This window comes from Semicossyphus pulcher, unplaced genomic scaffold (genome assembly GCF_022749685.1).
Source record: "Semicossyphus pulcher isolate SPU_LCO1_2020_fin unplaced genomic scaffold, fSemPul1.0.p SCAF_21, whole genome shotgun sequence".
In the NCBI taxonomy this organism is placed as follows: domain Eukaryota; kingdom Metazoa; phylum Chordata; class Actinopteri; order Labriformes; family Labridae; genus Semicossyphus; species Semicossyphus pulcher.
The window spans coordinates 3,849,599-3,867,761 of NW_027211695.1; the positions used below are offsets into that span (position 1 = coordinate 3,849,599).

The 18,163-nt window shown below is 42.4% G+C and overlaps 1 protein-coding gene across 10 annotated transcripts in view; it reads left to right on the forward strand.

The window, feature by feature from the left end:
- Positions 1-18,163, forward strand: part of nrxn2b (neurexin 2b) — a 699,408-nt gene that overhangs the window by 277,119 nt on the left and 404,126 nt on the right. For 6 of the 10 annotated variants that reach the window (XM_069671763.1, XM_069671756.1, XM_069671757.1 and 3 more), the window contains one exon: positions 3,098-3,124. The exons of the other annotated variants lie outside the window; for them this stretch is intronic. In XM_069671763.1, the coding sequence (XP_069527864.1) occupies positions 3,098-3,124 (27 nt within the window). The remainder of the gene's footprint in view (positions 1-3,097; positions 3,125-18,163) is intronic. 10 annotated transcript variants of the gene reach the window in all.

Below are 18,163 nucleotides of genomic sequence, written 5' to 3' on the forward strand. Positions count from 1 at the left end.
TGTTTGTAAGATGAATGGTTTAATAGAAAGGGGCGAATGCATTCCCTGTAATAACTGGCCGCAGGAATGCAAACCATTTGACTTATTAAAATGTCATTGCAATGGTTTTAGAGCTCTGGGGAGGATGAGTCTGACCTTCCATCCCTGGAAGTCTGTGCTGTAGACTGTGTATCAGAAGTGGATGTAGCCTCTGGTTTCACAATGTGGAGCTAATGCATAATGGCCTTAAGCCTGCATTGTTTCTGATGGCCAGCAGGGGGAGCTACCACTGGTTGCAAAAAGAAGCCAGGTAAAAAGATCCTCAGTAAACATTTTCTTCATGAGTTTAAGCTCTGAAGTGCTAGTTTCAAGTCTTCCTCAATTCAGCACGATGTACGTGACGGTCCAATTCAGAGTAATGTTGACAAAAAGTATGCTGTAGGGCGTGGCTAGCGTGATTGAAGTCGTTGGCTGCTCTCCACCAGAAGAGAGACTTCTACCCCTTTCCCACCAAAATAAGCGCTTTGAGGCGGGTTTTTCAGAAACCAGGAAGACACGCTTTAGAAGCTGATTGTCTCCTTTCCCATTGCCAGTGAAGTGTACTCCTGTCAGTCTCTTTTCTGCTGCGTCACCGACGTCACAAATGCGCCCAAAACAGGGTTAGTAAACAGTGAAGATGTTACGGTGGTTAGGTCCTTATTGTATCTATTACTCATTCAGTCCGTTTATTCAAACTTGGCGGCGACAAATTTGGAACAATGTTTGAGCGCTGCTCGGACGGAAATGGGCGGAATTTGTAGTTGACATGGAGTCGCAGAAGTTGCCGATGGCACTTAGCATCGCGCCGGACACCGGTTTTGTGTTCCCGTCAATACCGATCGGAGCCGAGGCGATAATTACCCAGGTCGTTTGACCCGGGTCTGAATGCCGATTGTAACCTTTCCCACTAAGCAAAAAAGCCGGGTGTTAGCGAGTTTTTTGACCAGTGGGAAAGCAGCTTTAACAATGCTTTTGGACGACAGAGTTGAAGATGCTGAACTAATGAATGACATCACAATGTCTAACTCCACTTCTTATATACAGTCCGTGTTCTTTGCGAATGCTCGACAGGAACAGACTCAGCAGGGTTCAAAAGGAGGAGCATGACAGAGGTGCACCCTGGGATATCAGAGTTCAAGCCACCACAGAGACAGGCAGGAGGGTGGAGGGATAAATGAAGGTGGAAACTCTGCTCTCTCTTTCTATTCCTACCTCTCTACCTGTTCTTTCTACCTCTTTTTCTGTCCCTCATTGACACTCCACCTGGCCAGATCTCACACGATGGAACTTTTCATCCCTTCAATGGCCTGTATGTCTGCGGCCCTCGGATCAAACAGCCAGAGAGACCGGCTCACAGCTGTAGTTGCTGTACTTACTCACCAAAGGGCCACAGCTTGACCTACGAACGGTCCCCCAACAAAACACAAGCGGCTAATCTACTAACTACTGTAATTTGCATGACAATGCAATTCCTCTGCTTTCAATGGGGCTTAACTGACACCCCAAAAAAGTCACACAGTTGACTGACACTGCTGCTCCGCTCAGGATCTTCAAAGCGCCTTTGCAGGGAAATTAATTAACCCACAATCAGCAGGGGGTGCTCAATATCTGTTAAAGCTTTAATCTTTAAGATAATTACAATCCTGCTAATTAATCAGTAGAAAAAGCTATAATTAGACAGATTGAGCCTTAATGATATTTATTAGTAAAAGATAATTATGATAACCTGTTAAATGTGTAATGTGTAGGCTTACACTGTTACAGAACAAGTAACACGTTCTAGTTTGACACCCAGGCTTTATATAGAGTGAATATCAATTAAAAAAATGCATGATGTAGGAATAGTTGCACTCCTTACATTAAATACTGCTTCTAAAAAACACTTGTGGCCCATTTATACATGTAAATGGAACTATTTTTATTTCCCCCCTTCCTCTCTACAGAGTGACGCTGGTCCCTGGCTGTTTGTGTCCACTATTCTGTAGCGGTTGACAGCTCGAGACCACAACCCAACCACACCGCCACATGCACACGCCGTTAACAGCCACTAGATGGTGCAGAAAATCAATGAATTTTAATATAAGGATGAACACTCCACCATTTTAATAACCCAGCTTGTAAAGCGATGACACCTTTTGCTATGTTTTTGTCACACCCGTTAGCAGAAAGTGGAGTCTTATTTCTTGTGTGCACAAGGCGTGAGGTGGCTGGGATGTGCAGATCACCCTTTCTTGTCATTTACACTGTTGGGGTTGTTTTGCACCAAAGTGCCGCAGAAGGCAAGTGCATCCGAAATTGCGAGAAAAGAAGCTTAAAGTTAAAAGTGCAAGACAGTGCATCTGCTTTAGTGAGCGCATGGCAGCTGCAGGGAGAAGAGTGTTTGTGCACGGTGTGAGCGTAAGAGCCTCAATGCCTCAACCACCTGAAGTTTTTAGACCATGTAATTCTGGCAGAACACTTTTGTGCAGTTTAAATTTTTCGGCTCTATCCGACTTCTTTAATGTAGTTAATCATATATTCATGGTGTTTGCAAGTATGATATGCTTTATACTTTGTTATTGTGATTCAAACAGAGAAACAAACTAACTTTTGATGTAAAATATTGAAACAGATGAATCTTTATAGCGCAGTACGTCATGACTGCACTCCCCGTAGAGACCCGTATACTTCCAAGTACACCATTTGCATTTTAATGCCGTTTCAGTAACCACATGTAAATGTTTTATTAAGTATTCATGAAGCAATTTGCGTGGCATAAATATGATGGACGTGTTGCATCATCGACTGTAAAGAGCGCACCGTGTCAGTCTTGCCTTCTGCTGTGCTTTGGGTACCGGGTGGACGGAGGGATGGATGATGGGACTGATGGAGGAAAAGGGTGATCCTGACTCAGAGACTGTCCCCGGATGGTGGCCCCAGAGCAATGCTTGGTTGTCTGCAGAATGTACTTTGAAGGATGTAAAATGTTTTTTTTCTCTCTCTGTTTTATCCTTTCTCTTCTTTCTCTCTTTCTTTCTGTCCCTTTTTTTCTCCTTTTCTTTTTATTTTAATCTCACCATTTCGCTCTCTCTCCCGCCAGATTGTATCAGGATAGACTGTAGCCTCAGTAAGTGGTTCTATCCATTTTTCTGACTCAAATGTATCTGTCTTTCTCATCTTGATTCTGTGCAGTTGCCCTTTTTCTGCTCTGTCCTGACCTCATGATGACTGGCACCTCTCTCATTACCCACGTCCCCGCTCTTCCATATTTTCCTGCCCTTGAATAAGCATCTGTGTAATTTCTTTCTGCCATCATTTTATTTCTCCATTATTTCTATTTCATTTGTGTCGTTCTCCCCGCCTCATTTGTATGCACCTACCCACTCCTTTTTCCAGTGCATGATCTGAGATGTATTTTTCTTTTCCCTGAAGTTCTCTTGCTTTGATTTTCCCTCTTTTCTGTCATAGTTTAATTAATGTTTCACTTGCATAATTATCAGGATTTTTCATCCTGCGATCCTTCCTCGCTTGCCTCCACACTCTGCCATAAAATTATTTCATTCCCTCTCTCCTGCTTATTACCCATTCTATTCATTTTCCTGTCAACCTTCTCCGAAACGCATTCAGAAAAGGGCAACTTGACACTCCCCTGTTGGATGTTCCTATTTTCTATTATGCAGCGCTGAGTCTCGGCTCCACTCGGCTGCACACACAGGTGTTGCTTGTTTTCTATGTGGGACAAACTGTAGTTCTGGCCCCCAGAAAGCTAATTGCTTATCCACTGAGAGACGGCACCACCTGGTGCTTGCTTGTTTTCAGAGCAAGCAAATGTTTTCCTGCCCCATGCTGACAGAATGATAGCAAACTGTTATTTCTATCATGGCCACTGACAATTGAACAACTAGTCCACAGGTAAGTGCCGCCAGCCGCAGTGACAAAAGTGGAGAAAACCTGATGTTTGCATCAATGTTTGTGACTGTGTGTGTGTGTGTGATCCTCACTTTTTCTTCTCCTTAATGGGGGTAGACGTACGGGGCGGCTTGACTGATCAACAGCAACCGAGGAGGTAGCACCAAAAGGCAAATTATAGTCCTTTTTCAATTGTTTTTCTACCTCGTTTAGTATTTATTGTTGACTCATAGGTACTTACCAGTTTGCAGTCAGAAGGATGAGGTTGGTTGGCAGGGTGTGTGTTTGCAATGGTTAAAGTGACAGAATCAATGAAAGATGCTTCTGTTATGTCGTAAAAATGTGTCTCTATTGGTTCGTTTCCAACTATAAAAAAACAGGGACTTGTAGTTCCAAGAGCTTCTTTTTTCAAGGAACTTTATGGTTCTTCCCGTCGCTGTGTACTGTGTTTCCACCTTAGTCTGCTGGTGTGTGAAAAAGCCTCACTGGTTACCACTGTTGGGTAACATTACTTTTAAAAATAACTCGTTGCGTACATTTTCCGTTGCCAGAAATTTAAAATTACTGCTTACTGCGACTCGTTACACGTGTCGGTTATAGTATCAGGATGGCATGTAGCCTGCTGTACGTCTACCTTTCAATATATCGACTCTATAGTCATTGCATAGCCTCGTTTACGTCCCATAATCTGTAACTCTGCAGCCTAATAACAGGAACGACAGACGCAGTATAACCTTTACAGCTCTTTATTATGCTAACAATCTGACAGTGAACTGGGCAGAGGCGTACAGTATTAGGCACAGCTTTTTCCATGACAACAATACAACATAGGCTCTTAGTCCCACCAGTGTTGTGGAGCTGTCTCGCTAGTTGAATTAGCTAGCTATGCATGCGCACTGTTTACCTTCAGCTGGTACGCAGCTGCCTGCAAAACAGGAAGGTGAGAAACAGAAACAGTGCTTCTGGGAAAAGAAATACGGCAATTTTGTTTCCAGTAACGGATTTCTTTCTATGAAAAAGTAACTAAATAACAGATTACTTGACTTGCTGAATTAACGCATTATGTTACTGGATACAACACAAAAGTAATCCAAGTATTCTACTGGACTACTTTGTAACGTGTTGCCCCCTACACTGCTGGTTACACAGGTTAACATTACAGACCATCTGTTTTCATCAATAACTCTTTTATTTTACCTGCACCAGCTTTAAGACCTTTCCTGTTTTTAAAAGAACTAGTGCATGAAACAGAAACACATTCAGATGGTTAAATCACTGCTCTGTGGGTGTTTTGAATGCTGTGAGTGCAACACCAATCAGATATGCTCAACACTACAGGGCTTAACCCTAAAATCCTTGTACTTTCAGAAAGTACTACACCTCAAGCAGTTACCTTTTTTCGGTAAAATAAAGCCCCAAGGTATTTATTTAGACCCTTGTTGCTGCGGCGAAGTACCTCAAAGACCCTTAAGTCCCTGTGGAAGGTTCCCATGGTGAAAATGCAGCCGCAGTATGCTCTTTGCCTCTACCGAACGTGCGTCACGCCTCTGCACTTAAAAGACACTTGAAGGCTGTTTATGTCAGACTTCATGGAGTGCAACCAAAACCTTCAAAAGCCTCCGCTCGGCAGGGAGGGGGTTCAGCATATGACAAATTACACTTTTCCTTTTTTTAATGTGTTGAGCAACTGCCATGAGAACATTGAAATAATGCTTCAGGATGTTCCATTGGTTGACCACTAGATGTCACTCACACACTGGAGATATTGTGCAGTATCCATGCATTGTAGAGGAAATGGAGGCTGCAGCTATTATATTTCGTTTCATCCCACCACGGGGCTCTTAGTCATGTCACTGTTAGGCTCATTAGACCTGACCTGGAAGCTACTTTATTGTAATTTACATTGCATGGCGGTTGAGGTCATTACACATATGTCTGTTTAATGTGAGGAATGTTGCAGCTTTTCATTGCTTCATACCAGTCTGATGGAAACACCACTTTGGTCATTTTAAAATTCAGTTGCTGTGTTTAAATATTGATGCTGTTAGTCAGCGGTGCAGCTCGAGCAACAATCTGTCACAGACTTGGAACAGCGGGTTTCAGCAGATTTGTGGGGAATATTTTTTTTAACCTTTACATTTTTTGGTTAACTGAGCACCCTGGTGCAGCTGTGCCCCACTTCATGGCCACTGAGTCACACAGAGCACCTTATGAAAGAGGGTGTGTGAGAAAGGGAAGTATATACTGTGTGTAGAAGAGAGAGGAGCATGGGGCAAACCAGGACAGGGCTACAGACAACACTTTATTCAATGCCATGACATCTGCTGGTCGATCCCATCCTCCAGAGCCAAGGGCATACCAATATTTTGGGGGGATAGAATTGTGCCTACTAATATTTGAGAGGGCTCATTCACATTATCCTTGCTGTGAAGTCATTATAGATAATTCAGGGCATTGCTGAGTAGGAGAGAGAGAAAGAACTGCGAGCCACAAACAGCTGTTTTTGTGCACCTCCCCTTGCTGATTGTTACAGACAATCTTTCCTACTTTCAAATATTATCTAGGGCTCTGCTAGTGCTACATTCTTTTGTGCATATTCTAATTAATATGTTCTTTGTCATACTTATACCCAGGAGGTGTCTCCACCAATGTTAAAGAGGGGGTATTTGACATTTTAAGACATACGATGTTACAATGTAGGATGTCCAGACTAAACGTAGGTGAAGTTGCAAATCTGTAGGTAAAAGTATGTTGCCGTAATCCCCGTTTGGCTGCTGTGAACGCCAGGTTTCTAGACAGACTTCTCCAGACGCTTCACTTTGTGACATCACAAAGTAGAGGAACTCCATATTTGGGCAAGTCCCCGAGGAACAGCATAACTTCCTGCCCCTGGCACAGTTCAAGGACACGGCCACCCAGCAGCTCAGTCAGCCTCTGAATCTTGTTTTTCACTCCACCACTCTGCTCGACGGCTCTGCTCGTCAAGTTGGTCAACAATGTGTTGGAGAAAAAGTTTCTTTGCTGTGAAGGAAAGACATCAGTGTTTACTTTTCCAAAGGACGAGAGAAGCAGACAAGAATTTCAAATTGAAAAAGTGAAGTTTACTCTTTTCCGACTTCTCTGTAACACGGCCACAGGGTAGGGGGTGTGCCTTAAACACTGAGTGGGCGGGGTTTCTTAAAGAGACAGAACTGACTGAGTCGTTTCAGGCAGAGGCTGTATGAGGGCCTGCACAGAGCGCCAGTGTGAGATGTATTACCTTAATAAACATTTCCTAATGAGTTTTTGGTCTCAAATGATAGTTTCAAGTCTTCTTCAATACAGCATGACGTTAATTTAGTAAACTATACTTCCATTCAATCTCTATTTACAGATTCTACATAGAAATGTTGAATCTGTAGGCAGGGACGTTGAGTTTAGGGACAGCAAGTGTTCTGGTTACCGTTTGTAGTACGCTTGTAGTCCGAGTAATATTGACCAATCACGTATCAGCAGGCTGCAACGTATGCAGGAAAGCAGTCCATGTGGAGAGCAAAAGCAGGCGGCTATCTGATTTAGCTTCTTATTAATGTCTTTAAACAAACATCTGCAGCAAGTTCAGCTAACAACCAGTTATAGATCTAAAATTCAACTTGAAACAAATTCCCTTGACGCGATGTCACAAAAGCCGTTCAGCGTTTAGATTTCCCCGACTTCCTCGAATGCCTCGGAAATGATGGATCCAACCTCCGTTCAACAAACGAGAATTTTAAAAGTAGTTTTCGTCTCCTCTTGAGGACAGACCTGACAAAGCTTCATTTTTACTTTTTACTAATCTGCATCATGATGTTGAAATTTTGTCAAAGGCAAGACCTGTTAATTAAAGTCAATCACAAGAAAAACTGTTTTTCTGTAAACAATGCAGCACACAGAATAAGAAGTCTTGGCTTATCGCTAACTGCTGGCTACATGCCCCGGCATGTTCATCGTTGTCCCTAGAGGCTATATCGTCGTCAGACTAAAGCCGATGGGATCCAAGATTGGAGGCGTAGTAATGTTTCCACCATCAAATATGGTCATTTAAGCACCAAAAAACCAAAGACGCCAAAGTTTAAAACAGTAGTCCACATGCTCGTGGTTACCGTCATGGTGGCTTGGTCCAGTATAAGTTTAAGTGGGTGATATAATATAATATTAAGTACTGCTTATCTCTTATCCCTACAACAGAGGACAAATCAAAATGTAATGTCTTAAGATACTAGCTTTGAGCAAAAAGGCTCACATAAATACAAGGTGACTCCTGTAGATAGATCCAGTCAACTTCTGTCGGGAGAAAAGGACAAAGGAGCAATATAGCATTTCACATCTTGAACTCAGGGAATCTAAAGAAATACAGTTAGACCACAAAATCCTCAATAACCATTCCATGATTCATTAACTGTTATAAATACCCTGTTGTTCCACAGTGGGCCCACACTTTCTGCACAACTTTCCTTCATATTTTATGCAGCATTTTTTCTGTAACTATAACTTATTTCAGCTTGTGACCTACAGAATATCAGTCTTTTCCTTCTTGGACTCTGGTGTTCTTTGTGAGACTTAGAAAGTAAAAGATCAGCCTTGTGTTTTTATTGCAGTCCACTGTGACCCCGCTGTACCACCTTAATGTGAACGGATATGATGCGAAGCAGAGCTGTAGCCCACAGCTGCAGCCGGGGTCAGGGTGTCAAACTGATGATATCTGTTTGGAAGGTGGCTTTTCAGCAGCCAGCAGCACCTTCTCTTAGCTAGATGAGATGAGATTTGGCATGACATATGGCCAGCATGTGGGGCGCGAGCACTCCGTCTGCTAATGTCATAGCCTTTGGCCTATGCACCTGCAAGCACTCAATCCAGCACACACCGAGACACACAAACACTCTGTGTGCATAGAAGAGATACAATGTGACTGATTACAGGCCAGTTTGTGAGGTTCTGTTAAATCAAAACCTAAAAATAACCCTTCATTGGAATAATTGGCACTGAAATCACTCTAAAGAAGTTTAGACATATTCTAGGAAGTGTCAAAATATGCTCCCGATTTTCAGGCTTTGATACAGTGTTACCTTTGTGTTCTGCTAAGTGTGCTCGTTAAAAAGCTCTATCGCAGATTTTAGGTATTTTTTTGAGAAATGTGACTCTTTCTGCTATGGTTATAGCTCGGGAAAGATGGTGCAGAAAATGATAAAATCTTTAGGATAAGGGAGCAGAAACACTGTAGCAGTTAAAAATTGTCTGCAAGTCTTTTATTGGATGCAAAATCTGGTCCTCCCTATTCTCCCCAAAGTCTGATGCTTTAAATGGAAACCTGTAACCTTGACCTCCACCCCCTTTTTTTTTTTTTTTCAATTTCTTTATTGGTGTTCAACATCTAAAGTGATATGCACATGCAGAATGAGACAACTCAATGGTGACTGAGCCTACGGCCCACTGATGAAAGCCTTTGCATTTGCAGTATCACAGACTGGTTGTCGGTGGTGACTTTCCCGGAAAAAATCACAAGCGGCGCCCAGTTAGAGACGCGTTTTCCATCAGCCAGCAGTGGTCTGCCAGAGAGGGTAGGCGGAGCTAAGCGGCTGCTTTTCCGCTCTCTGCAAGTGTTGCGAGTAAACAGTAATCTACTATGTCTGAACAAACAAAGAAAAGATGGATGACTACAGATACAACTTCAACAAGAAGTGAAAATCCAAAGAAAAAGAAACAAACTCGACGCTCAGATGAAGCAAACAGTCTGAAACGGAAAGCGACCGCCAGCCAGGAAAAGAGTTACAACCGCGACAAAGGGAGCCAACTATAGACGCCCCTCATTACCATTTACTATCATTAGGGGGCGCCCAAGAGAACGAAACTGAAATCTTCAAGATTGTCAGTTTAACCGACAAAAACCGACATAAACAGAGTGCCGATAGATGGAGGTAAAATAAGAAAATAATAGCAACAAGGTTATACAATACAAAATTAGAAATAGATAAATAAGTGCATCCACAAACATAAAATAAGTAAATGATAATTAATTAAGTAAATATTCAACTATGGTCATTGTTAATGTCAAGAACAAACTGAGGCACCTTTGTGAGGTGCCACCTGGATGCAATGCTATAATTTAGTATTCCAGGAAAACCGGTCTGCACATGGAATTATTGGATAGCCATGCAGTGAAGACTTGATATCTGTCAAACCAGACTAAAAGAAGCAGTAAGTGCCACCGGCAGCGCCCTGAAAACCTATTATTTTTTCAATTGGCTTTTTATTTAGAGTAATAGTATCTGGCTTTGTATTTGTGCTTGTTCTGTTATTTCCCCCACCAACACATACACCGTATGTAAGTGTTTTTTCCCATCATGTCGCCATCATTGTCAGTCAGACGTGATCTAAACACACCCACACAGTCCTAACAGAGCTTCTGACGTACACATCCTTTCTGTTCACGTTTACCGTTACTCACAGAGACACATTGTGTGTGTCCTTGAGGTCTATTAAACTTGTTGAGTACATTTATTTCCTTTCAAAGGATTTGTTAAGCTCAGTTTTCCCGTACTATTTCCTTTTTTCACGTGTTCCAGATTGAACAAAATCATGACCCACTCATGAACACATTGTTCCAAACTCCCAGAAAACCTTTTAGGGTCTTTTAATTATGAAGCCGTCGAGCCTGACGTTGGTAGTTGCTCATTAATTTTAGTAATTGGCATTTTTTTGTAGCTAATTTAATTCGATTTTCAAAATTACTGATATGGTTTTATTTGAATGAAACTGTGTTTTTAATGAAACCAACAAACTTGGTAAGCATTAAAATCCTGGGGGAGGGGGGGATTCACTAAGGGATTGCGCAGCTTTTGCGCCTGCTAAACCTGTGCAAATGACTAAAACACTTCGCCATTCTTGGCGCTATTGAAATACCTGTCGGGTCTGGACTTACTGCATTGTCCAGGCTCGACAGGTTAGTGCATGAGAGTGCAGCAGAGAGGGGAGGTGCAGACAGCTCCTCTCCACAATCAGACGCAAATGCACAGATCTGCAAAACTTTATGGGCGTGTTCGCGCTTGAATATCATCAGTGCAGTTTGCTTTGTGAATCTGACCTTGAGACGGAGCAGACAGCGGGGGCAAATGGTGCGCAATTTATGGTGCTATCAGCAGGCACAATTCATTCTTAGTGAATTTCCCCCTGCGTGTGTTAAAGACTCTATACTATATCAGACCTACTGTGAACACACAGTAAGACACGCTATTAATATAAAGTAAAATCTTTTCCAGGCTTAAGTAGCTCCGTTCACACACAGACACCAATATTGCATTATAATTGGTTTAAAACCCCAAGAGAACAAAATGAACAGGCCCAAACGGACTGAAATTACAAGTGATATTTTGTTGCTCTTAAGCAAGAAAGAGCAACATATTCACTGCAAACACTGTGCTGAGTTGGTGTCAGATATCCATCTTAAGGGAGCGGATCACACACGTACCAAAGAGATATTGCTCAGTGGGTTTTTAGCTGAAAGGACGTCCTTGAAGAAAAAGATGATTACATGAGGGCATTTTTTTTCCCATTCTGGTTGAAATGAACCTCAAAGTTTTGAGTCCACTGTTCACATGGGGTGTAGTCTAATACAGTTTAGTTTACATGCACCAACGCCTTAAATCAGAACAACAGTGAGATTGATCAGGACTTCCTTTCAGCATCAACACATTCAGCAGTATCTCTTTGGCATGTGTTTGATCAGCTCCCTGAAGATAATTTCTCATGTCCGCTTGAGTTTGTGTCAGAAATAAAGTCAGTTCAGCTTGAAAGCCGACGTTTTCTGAGAACTTACTTCTTTAACATCGAAAAGGAGGGCATGGGTAGAAAGCATGCAGCCAGTGACTTATAATGTTAAATCTTTAAACTTCCGAACTTGCAACTGATTCGAATTTCAGTCTGAGTCGGCCTGTTTATTCTGACTGATATGTATATGGATCATTTTCATTCAGTTTGCACTTTTAAACAGATTATAAACACTATGTTAGGTTTTATCTTAAAGATACAATCTAGAATATTATCTATATTATTTTCTAATATTTTTGTGCTCTTGAGCGCCACCCACTGGCAATAATCAGTAATTATGGGAGCACTTCGGGTCTGCATTCTGAACGAGACATGACATCGGAGGCGGGCGTCCTAGATTGAGGAAGTGTAGTTTAGCGAGCTCGCTCAGGCTACGTAAAACGTGTCATCTGGTGGAGGTTTTCCAGAGCCAACTGGAGAAGCGGATAGCGTCCTCCAAAGGCACAGAGCGAGAGTGAACTTTTTTCCCTACCATAAAGGCATTAGCTCCCATTAATAGCATGACAGGACTGAGGTGGAAAATCGGCGAACTGGCCCTTTAACAAATACTTCTGACCAGCTCTTGCACCGCGCGTTACTTTTTTAATGCTAATTTTTCCCTTCCTGGAATTAGCTTGCATTGCACTAATTTGCAAATAACATGGGAAACTATAGCAGATTGTTTTGTATATGAACATATTAGTAGTGAATGCTGCAAACAACTCTTATGTGAGTATAAAACAAATACTGTGTGTTATCAAATTAAATGCGAGAGGCAAACTGAGATAGGGAAATCAATCCATTTGGAAGCATGCACAAAATCCTATTGATTTTCATTTAGCACTAACTGTTTTTACAGTGACCTCCTCCTTATCCTATAATTAAGTAATTTTCCAGATAAGTGAATTAAGGTCTACATTTTTAGCTTTTTATTCAACCATACAATCTAGCAACAAGAAAAGCACTCTGATGACTAATAGCACCGGGAGATGAGCGCATTTCTTTCAATACGACCGCCCACAAACACAGACGCACACATGCATGAGCAGATGCATGCATCCATTGACACATATTGTGGGCAGAGAAATGTATCTAAGATTTTTTTTCCCACACACACTGTAACGCAGCATATCTCTGCCACCGAGGCTGCCACCCTGCTCAGACCTATCCGCTTCCACCCGGGTTGTCTGGTGTCACACTCCTCCCCCATGTGATTCGCACAGTCACGACTATTGAAATATGAAGCACCCTGTAACCATCTTCCCCTGCAGATACACTACATGTGTTCAGGGACGGCAGGTGTCATAGCCATTTCAGATTTGAATGGATGGTTTGTTCCGTTTAATTTGTATTGAATTGGCTTCTTATCTCCCCCCAGTTTTCTCCTTTTTCACTTGTCTCCTAGCAGATGGCTCCCTTACTTTCTCAGCAAAAACACAAATATTGAATTTGAATGAGTTCCCAATCGCTCGCTTAAATCATGAGTCATCACATCCTATCGCCGCCAAATAGATGTCAAAGATGGATATGCAGTAGGCACTAGGAGTTGCCCTCAGCACCTCCACATCCTACAGTTTGCGAAGTTGGAGAGTGTATCTGTGTTAGACTGTAAAATTTATTTTTGGAGATGCTCGGATTGGGATTTGATTTTTAAAGGCAATTTAATGCTTCAATGGAGGATAGCCCTTTTTTATTTAATGCTCATTTTATCCTCCAAAACTCCAGGCCAAATGTGATTCAATGAGCCAATAATAGGAGTATTTTATTAGCATAATGCCTTAGATCTGAGCGTGCCCAGAGATGGGTACAGCATTTGATAGAAATAGATTTATGTTAAAAGCAATCATCTAGTTCAGCGATGGACAACAGAAAGTAATTGCACATTTCCCAGTCGTTAACAAGTTTAATTGTAATTAACAGTTGTCTATGTGATACTAGGACACTGCTAAGCACCGGAGAGCAAATACACATGATGCACTGTAAACACATTCGCTTTAAGACAGTTGCCTGGAAGAGACGAGCTGTCACACACAAGTAATACGCACAAGATGGAAAAAAAACACATGAATATCTCTGCCACTTCATTTAACTTCCACATGTTTTATCATGTCTTGCTCTTTGCGTGTCTTACTGCGAATGCCTCTTAAAATGTTAAACAGAAACGAACTAATAAATAAAATGCTTTGAAGCCTTTAAGGGACTTCAAAGGAATATGTAATCACAACTTTAGCTGGGATGTGCGAGCGCGAGTGTGTTCATGCGGAAAAATCCAATTGCATATGCTCACATGTGTGTGCTAATGCTTATACTATGATGTACTTTGACATGTAGCTTTGTTAATCTTTGTAGTATTTATGTGTTGGTAGACATATTTATGAACTGAGGCTAGTAGCTGTCAAAATGTTCCGATGCTTGTTGCTTTGGGAGATAGCAAAGTTCAAATGTAAGGTTACGTATGGTTTGGTGCAGAATCACTCACTGACTTTTACTATATCTTCACTGGCTACCAACAGTTGTATCCATCTGTTTTAGTGAGTGGCTCAGCCTCGACCTATGTTTCTGACCTGTAATGCCTATATTTATAGAGCTACACGACGGTCATCCTGAAAAGCCCCTCGCTCAACTTCAAAGTCTGGATAGTAAGTAGGTAAATGTTATCTGAGCATCTGTGTGTGTTTAAACTTTGTAGCAAGATATCTGCAGGCAAGGGGGTTAAGTCACTATCTATTGCCAAATGAGGTAACACAATGGTGACTGAGCCGATGGCCCACTGATGAAAGCCGTTGCATTTGCAGTATTACAGACTGGGTGTCTGGTGAGACTGTCGCGGAAAAAATCCCAAGCGGCGCCCAGTTAGTGACGCGTTTTCAATCACCCAGCAGTGGTTGGTCTGACAGAGAGGGTAGGCGGAGCTAAGCGGCTGCTTTTCCGGTCTCTGCAAGTGTTGCGAGTAAACAGTAATCTACTATGGCTGAACAAACAAAGAAAAGATGGATGACTACAGATACAACTTCAAAAATAAGTGAAAATCCAAAGAAAAAGAAACAAATTTGACGCTCAGATGAAGGCAAGCGACTGTCAGCGAGAAAAATCAAGAGTTGCAATCGTAACAAAGAGAGCCAGCTGTGGACGTCACACATGCAGCACTGTCTGGATATCTGGGAAGTGCTTTAACTTCAAACTTTAAACTGGTTTAAAATATAATAACAACATGTAACATGTATATTGTAATAGTCTTTTCAGCTGCAATATGCAAAAGGCACATCCCAAATAAAAAAACAGATGCATATTACAGTTATTTTTTGTCACTGTTACAACCAACTCAGACGAGACACTTCAGCCGCCACATTTCCCTCACTGCAAATAATTGCACAAATGAGCCGCAGAGCTGTTACTGCCAAGTGCTCACAAATGAAAAGGCAATACTCTCGCTGAAGGACATGCTGGGAAGGTGATGGGCCATGGTTATATGAAAACCACTGGCCTTACAAAGCTTAGTCTTATATCATTTATTTTGCTATGTTGAAAGCAGTGGTATTTTTTTATTGGTTGATGTTTGACACCCTAAATTGTGACAACTGTTTGACTGTCAAAGGCCTTTTCTTCACCGTTAAACCGAAAGAAGAAAGAGCTGTAAGCACAGGAGACGTGTGAGAACAAGGGACAGGGTGAGGCTGGTGTTTTAAGTAACACTGAGAAATTGAAAGTCTAACGAGGATGGCTCTGTGCATTGTAGTTTTTTTCCTCAACATAGTCCTTCCTGTCTCCCTCCTTTCTCTGCTCTCTTTGTATTTTAGACACCTGAGGTAATCTGCTCACTAGAGCTAACTGTGAGAGATTGACTTCCTGCCCTTTCTGTCTAATAAGGATTGTCCACACCAATGTCCAAAAATCTACTTGTAATCTGGCTGCAGTTTCACTCCTTGTAATAAAGAGGAGAAAAATAAGAGTGCGTTCTCTTATTCATGGAGGGAGTTGGACAATAGGGGGACAGGTTTGTCTTTCCCAATGCATTCTGGGACCTCATCATAGCGTAGATAACAGCCTTTTACCTTCAGGGACAAAACTTTCCTGCTACATGCTCTCAGGTTGTTGTAAAACTAAATCTAAACCAAACATTATTTAAGTTAGCTTGGTCAGTCATGAATGCAGTGAATGGATGAGTGTAGTGTTGAACGCAAACCGAACCAGCTGGTGGAGGCACGAGAGGAAAGACAGGTGAGAGTGGAAGCCACTTAAATAAGCTGAGGCCCAATTAACTCAGGTGCAGGCAGTTTCCTGATGTCCTACCCGACTGCCCGTTGGCAGATACACTACACTACAATGAAAGTGCAGCATGAAGACATGAAACACAAGCCCCTTTTACATCGACAGTTCAAGGCAGGATTATTACGCCTCCTCTTTAACGTAAAACGCACAGTCGGAATGGTGAGGCGAAGTCGTTCCACCTCTGAGCCGCCATCGGAGTTCGCAACAGAGTGTAGAGTGTGTGTAAACAGCTCCGTGTGTGTGTGTCTGTGAAGCTTGTTTGTTCACGTGTCACACGCCTTGTGCTTCCAAATGCTGGGGCGGCTTTATGCAGATGTTGCTTGGTTCAATGTAAAATGGCAAAGGCAACATAGAGGGCTATAAAGGCCATGGCTTTTTGTTGCTAAAATTGATATAGCTACTGTGTTTTTATTGTATAACTATTTAAACAGGATGGTGAAAACAGCAATTTCTTATGAGGCAAGGTAATTGCATTCTGTTAAAACTCTTTCTGGTATATGCCCCTTTGGAGAACTTCTGGTGAGACCAATATCTAGTGATGATGACTGCCGAGTCTTAAAGAAGGGGGTTCACCGATTACTCTTAAGGCTGAATGAGGATTCATTAGTAGCTCTTGTTTGTTAAACACTTTAGAAAAAGATCTTAAAGTAGTAATCTTGAAGATTTTCATTTCAATATGATTGCTGATATATCACAGAATGAGGTAAAGCGGCCGTCAGCGAGAAAAATCAAGAGTTCAGCAAGAGCCGAATCGGAGCAAACCGTGGACGTCACACATGCAACACTGTCTGGATATAAGTGTGCTCCCGCAATTACCATTTATCGCCACAGGTGCAGCCAAAGAGAACGAAACTGAGATTACAACTTTAATATGTATCCTCCTAAATGTTGCAGATTATAAGCTTCTCATTAAAAACAGGTCTTTTAACATTCTTCATTGTAGAAAAATTTCTTGTGCACAGAAATTCAGCACTTAAATAGAAAGAACCACAACATGACTCTGTCTCCAATCAAGTGACTAATTAAATAAGCACAAAGTAACAATAAAGGGACACGGGGAGGTTGCAATCAATGTTGACACAACATAACTTACAAAGTTAGTGTACTGCAGAAGTGCTCTTGCACAGCAGTGCAATATGTTTTTACTACATCTCCCACATTGTGTGCACGGCCCAATTTAAGAGAATTTTGTCAGCGCACAGAACAGAGTTGTGAAATGTATTGATCTAAAGGCCTCAAAGAGGGCAGGGCCTGTGTGTTGAGTTTGGATGTGGCCTTGCCGGCATAGCCTCAGTCCAGGATCAGCCTGCCTGCTTTCAGCGCTACGTGGCGCCGGCGACAGGTTAGCTGTGGACTCATTACTGAGGCTCTAATGAGAGAACCGCTAGCAGCCTGGAGCTGTCGAAACCCATACCGCCTTGCAGGACTGATGGCTATCCCATGGGTCCTTACCCTCCTGCCACAGCATGCTCGAAAATGTGGTTCAAATCATAAATCAGCACACACACACACCCCCGGGACCTTTTTCTAAAGAGTGAGGGAGACAGATGTGGGGAAGGGGAGGGGGGACAAAAACAAAACACGAGGGCGAAAGAAACCGATAAGAAGCAGGGAAGAGAGGAGGGGGGATGCAGATGGCAGAACGAAAGAGAGGGAGGGTGTGTTTGAAGTACCGAAGGGAGCTCTAAAATTCTGGAGGGGGACCGGTAAAATATATGATTCATTTCCCGCTTCTCCAAATCAATCTGCAGTCTTCTCGACATCTTCCCCGACTCAAATAGGTCCTCCTGCGGCGGCCATTTGCAATTCTAGAAACTATCAACAGAGGTTATCTTGTCACAGATGCCAAAGCACCAGCCTCCCCCCTCTCCTCGATGGGGGCGGGAACAGTGGGGAAGAGAAAGTGTGCGGTCTCTGATAGCAAGCAGTGAATACAAATGCGAGCGAGCATCACACACTCACTTTGCTTCAGAGAAAGAAGAGCAGACACTCGTGCGCGCACACACACACACACAGGCTGCCTTATCTCTGTAATTGGCACGGGGGGTCAGAGCGGCAGGCGTAGATAATCGTCGCTGGGGGTCATAATCTGTGTCCCACTCCCCTCCCTTCTTCTTATTCCTCTTTTCCCCCCTCCCAAACACTTTCGTAATCTTACACAAACTCG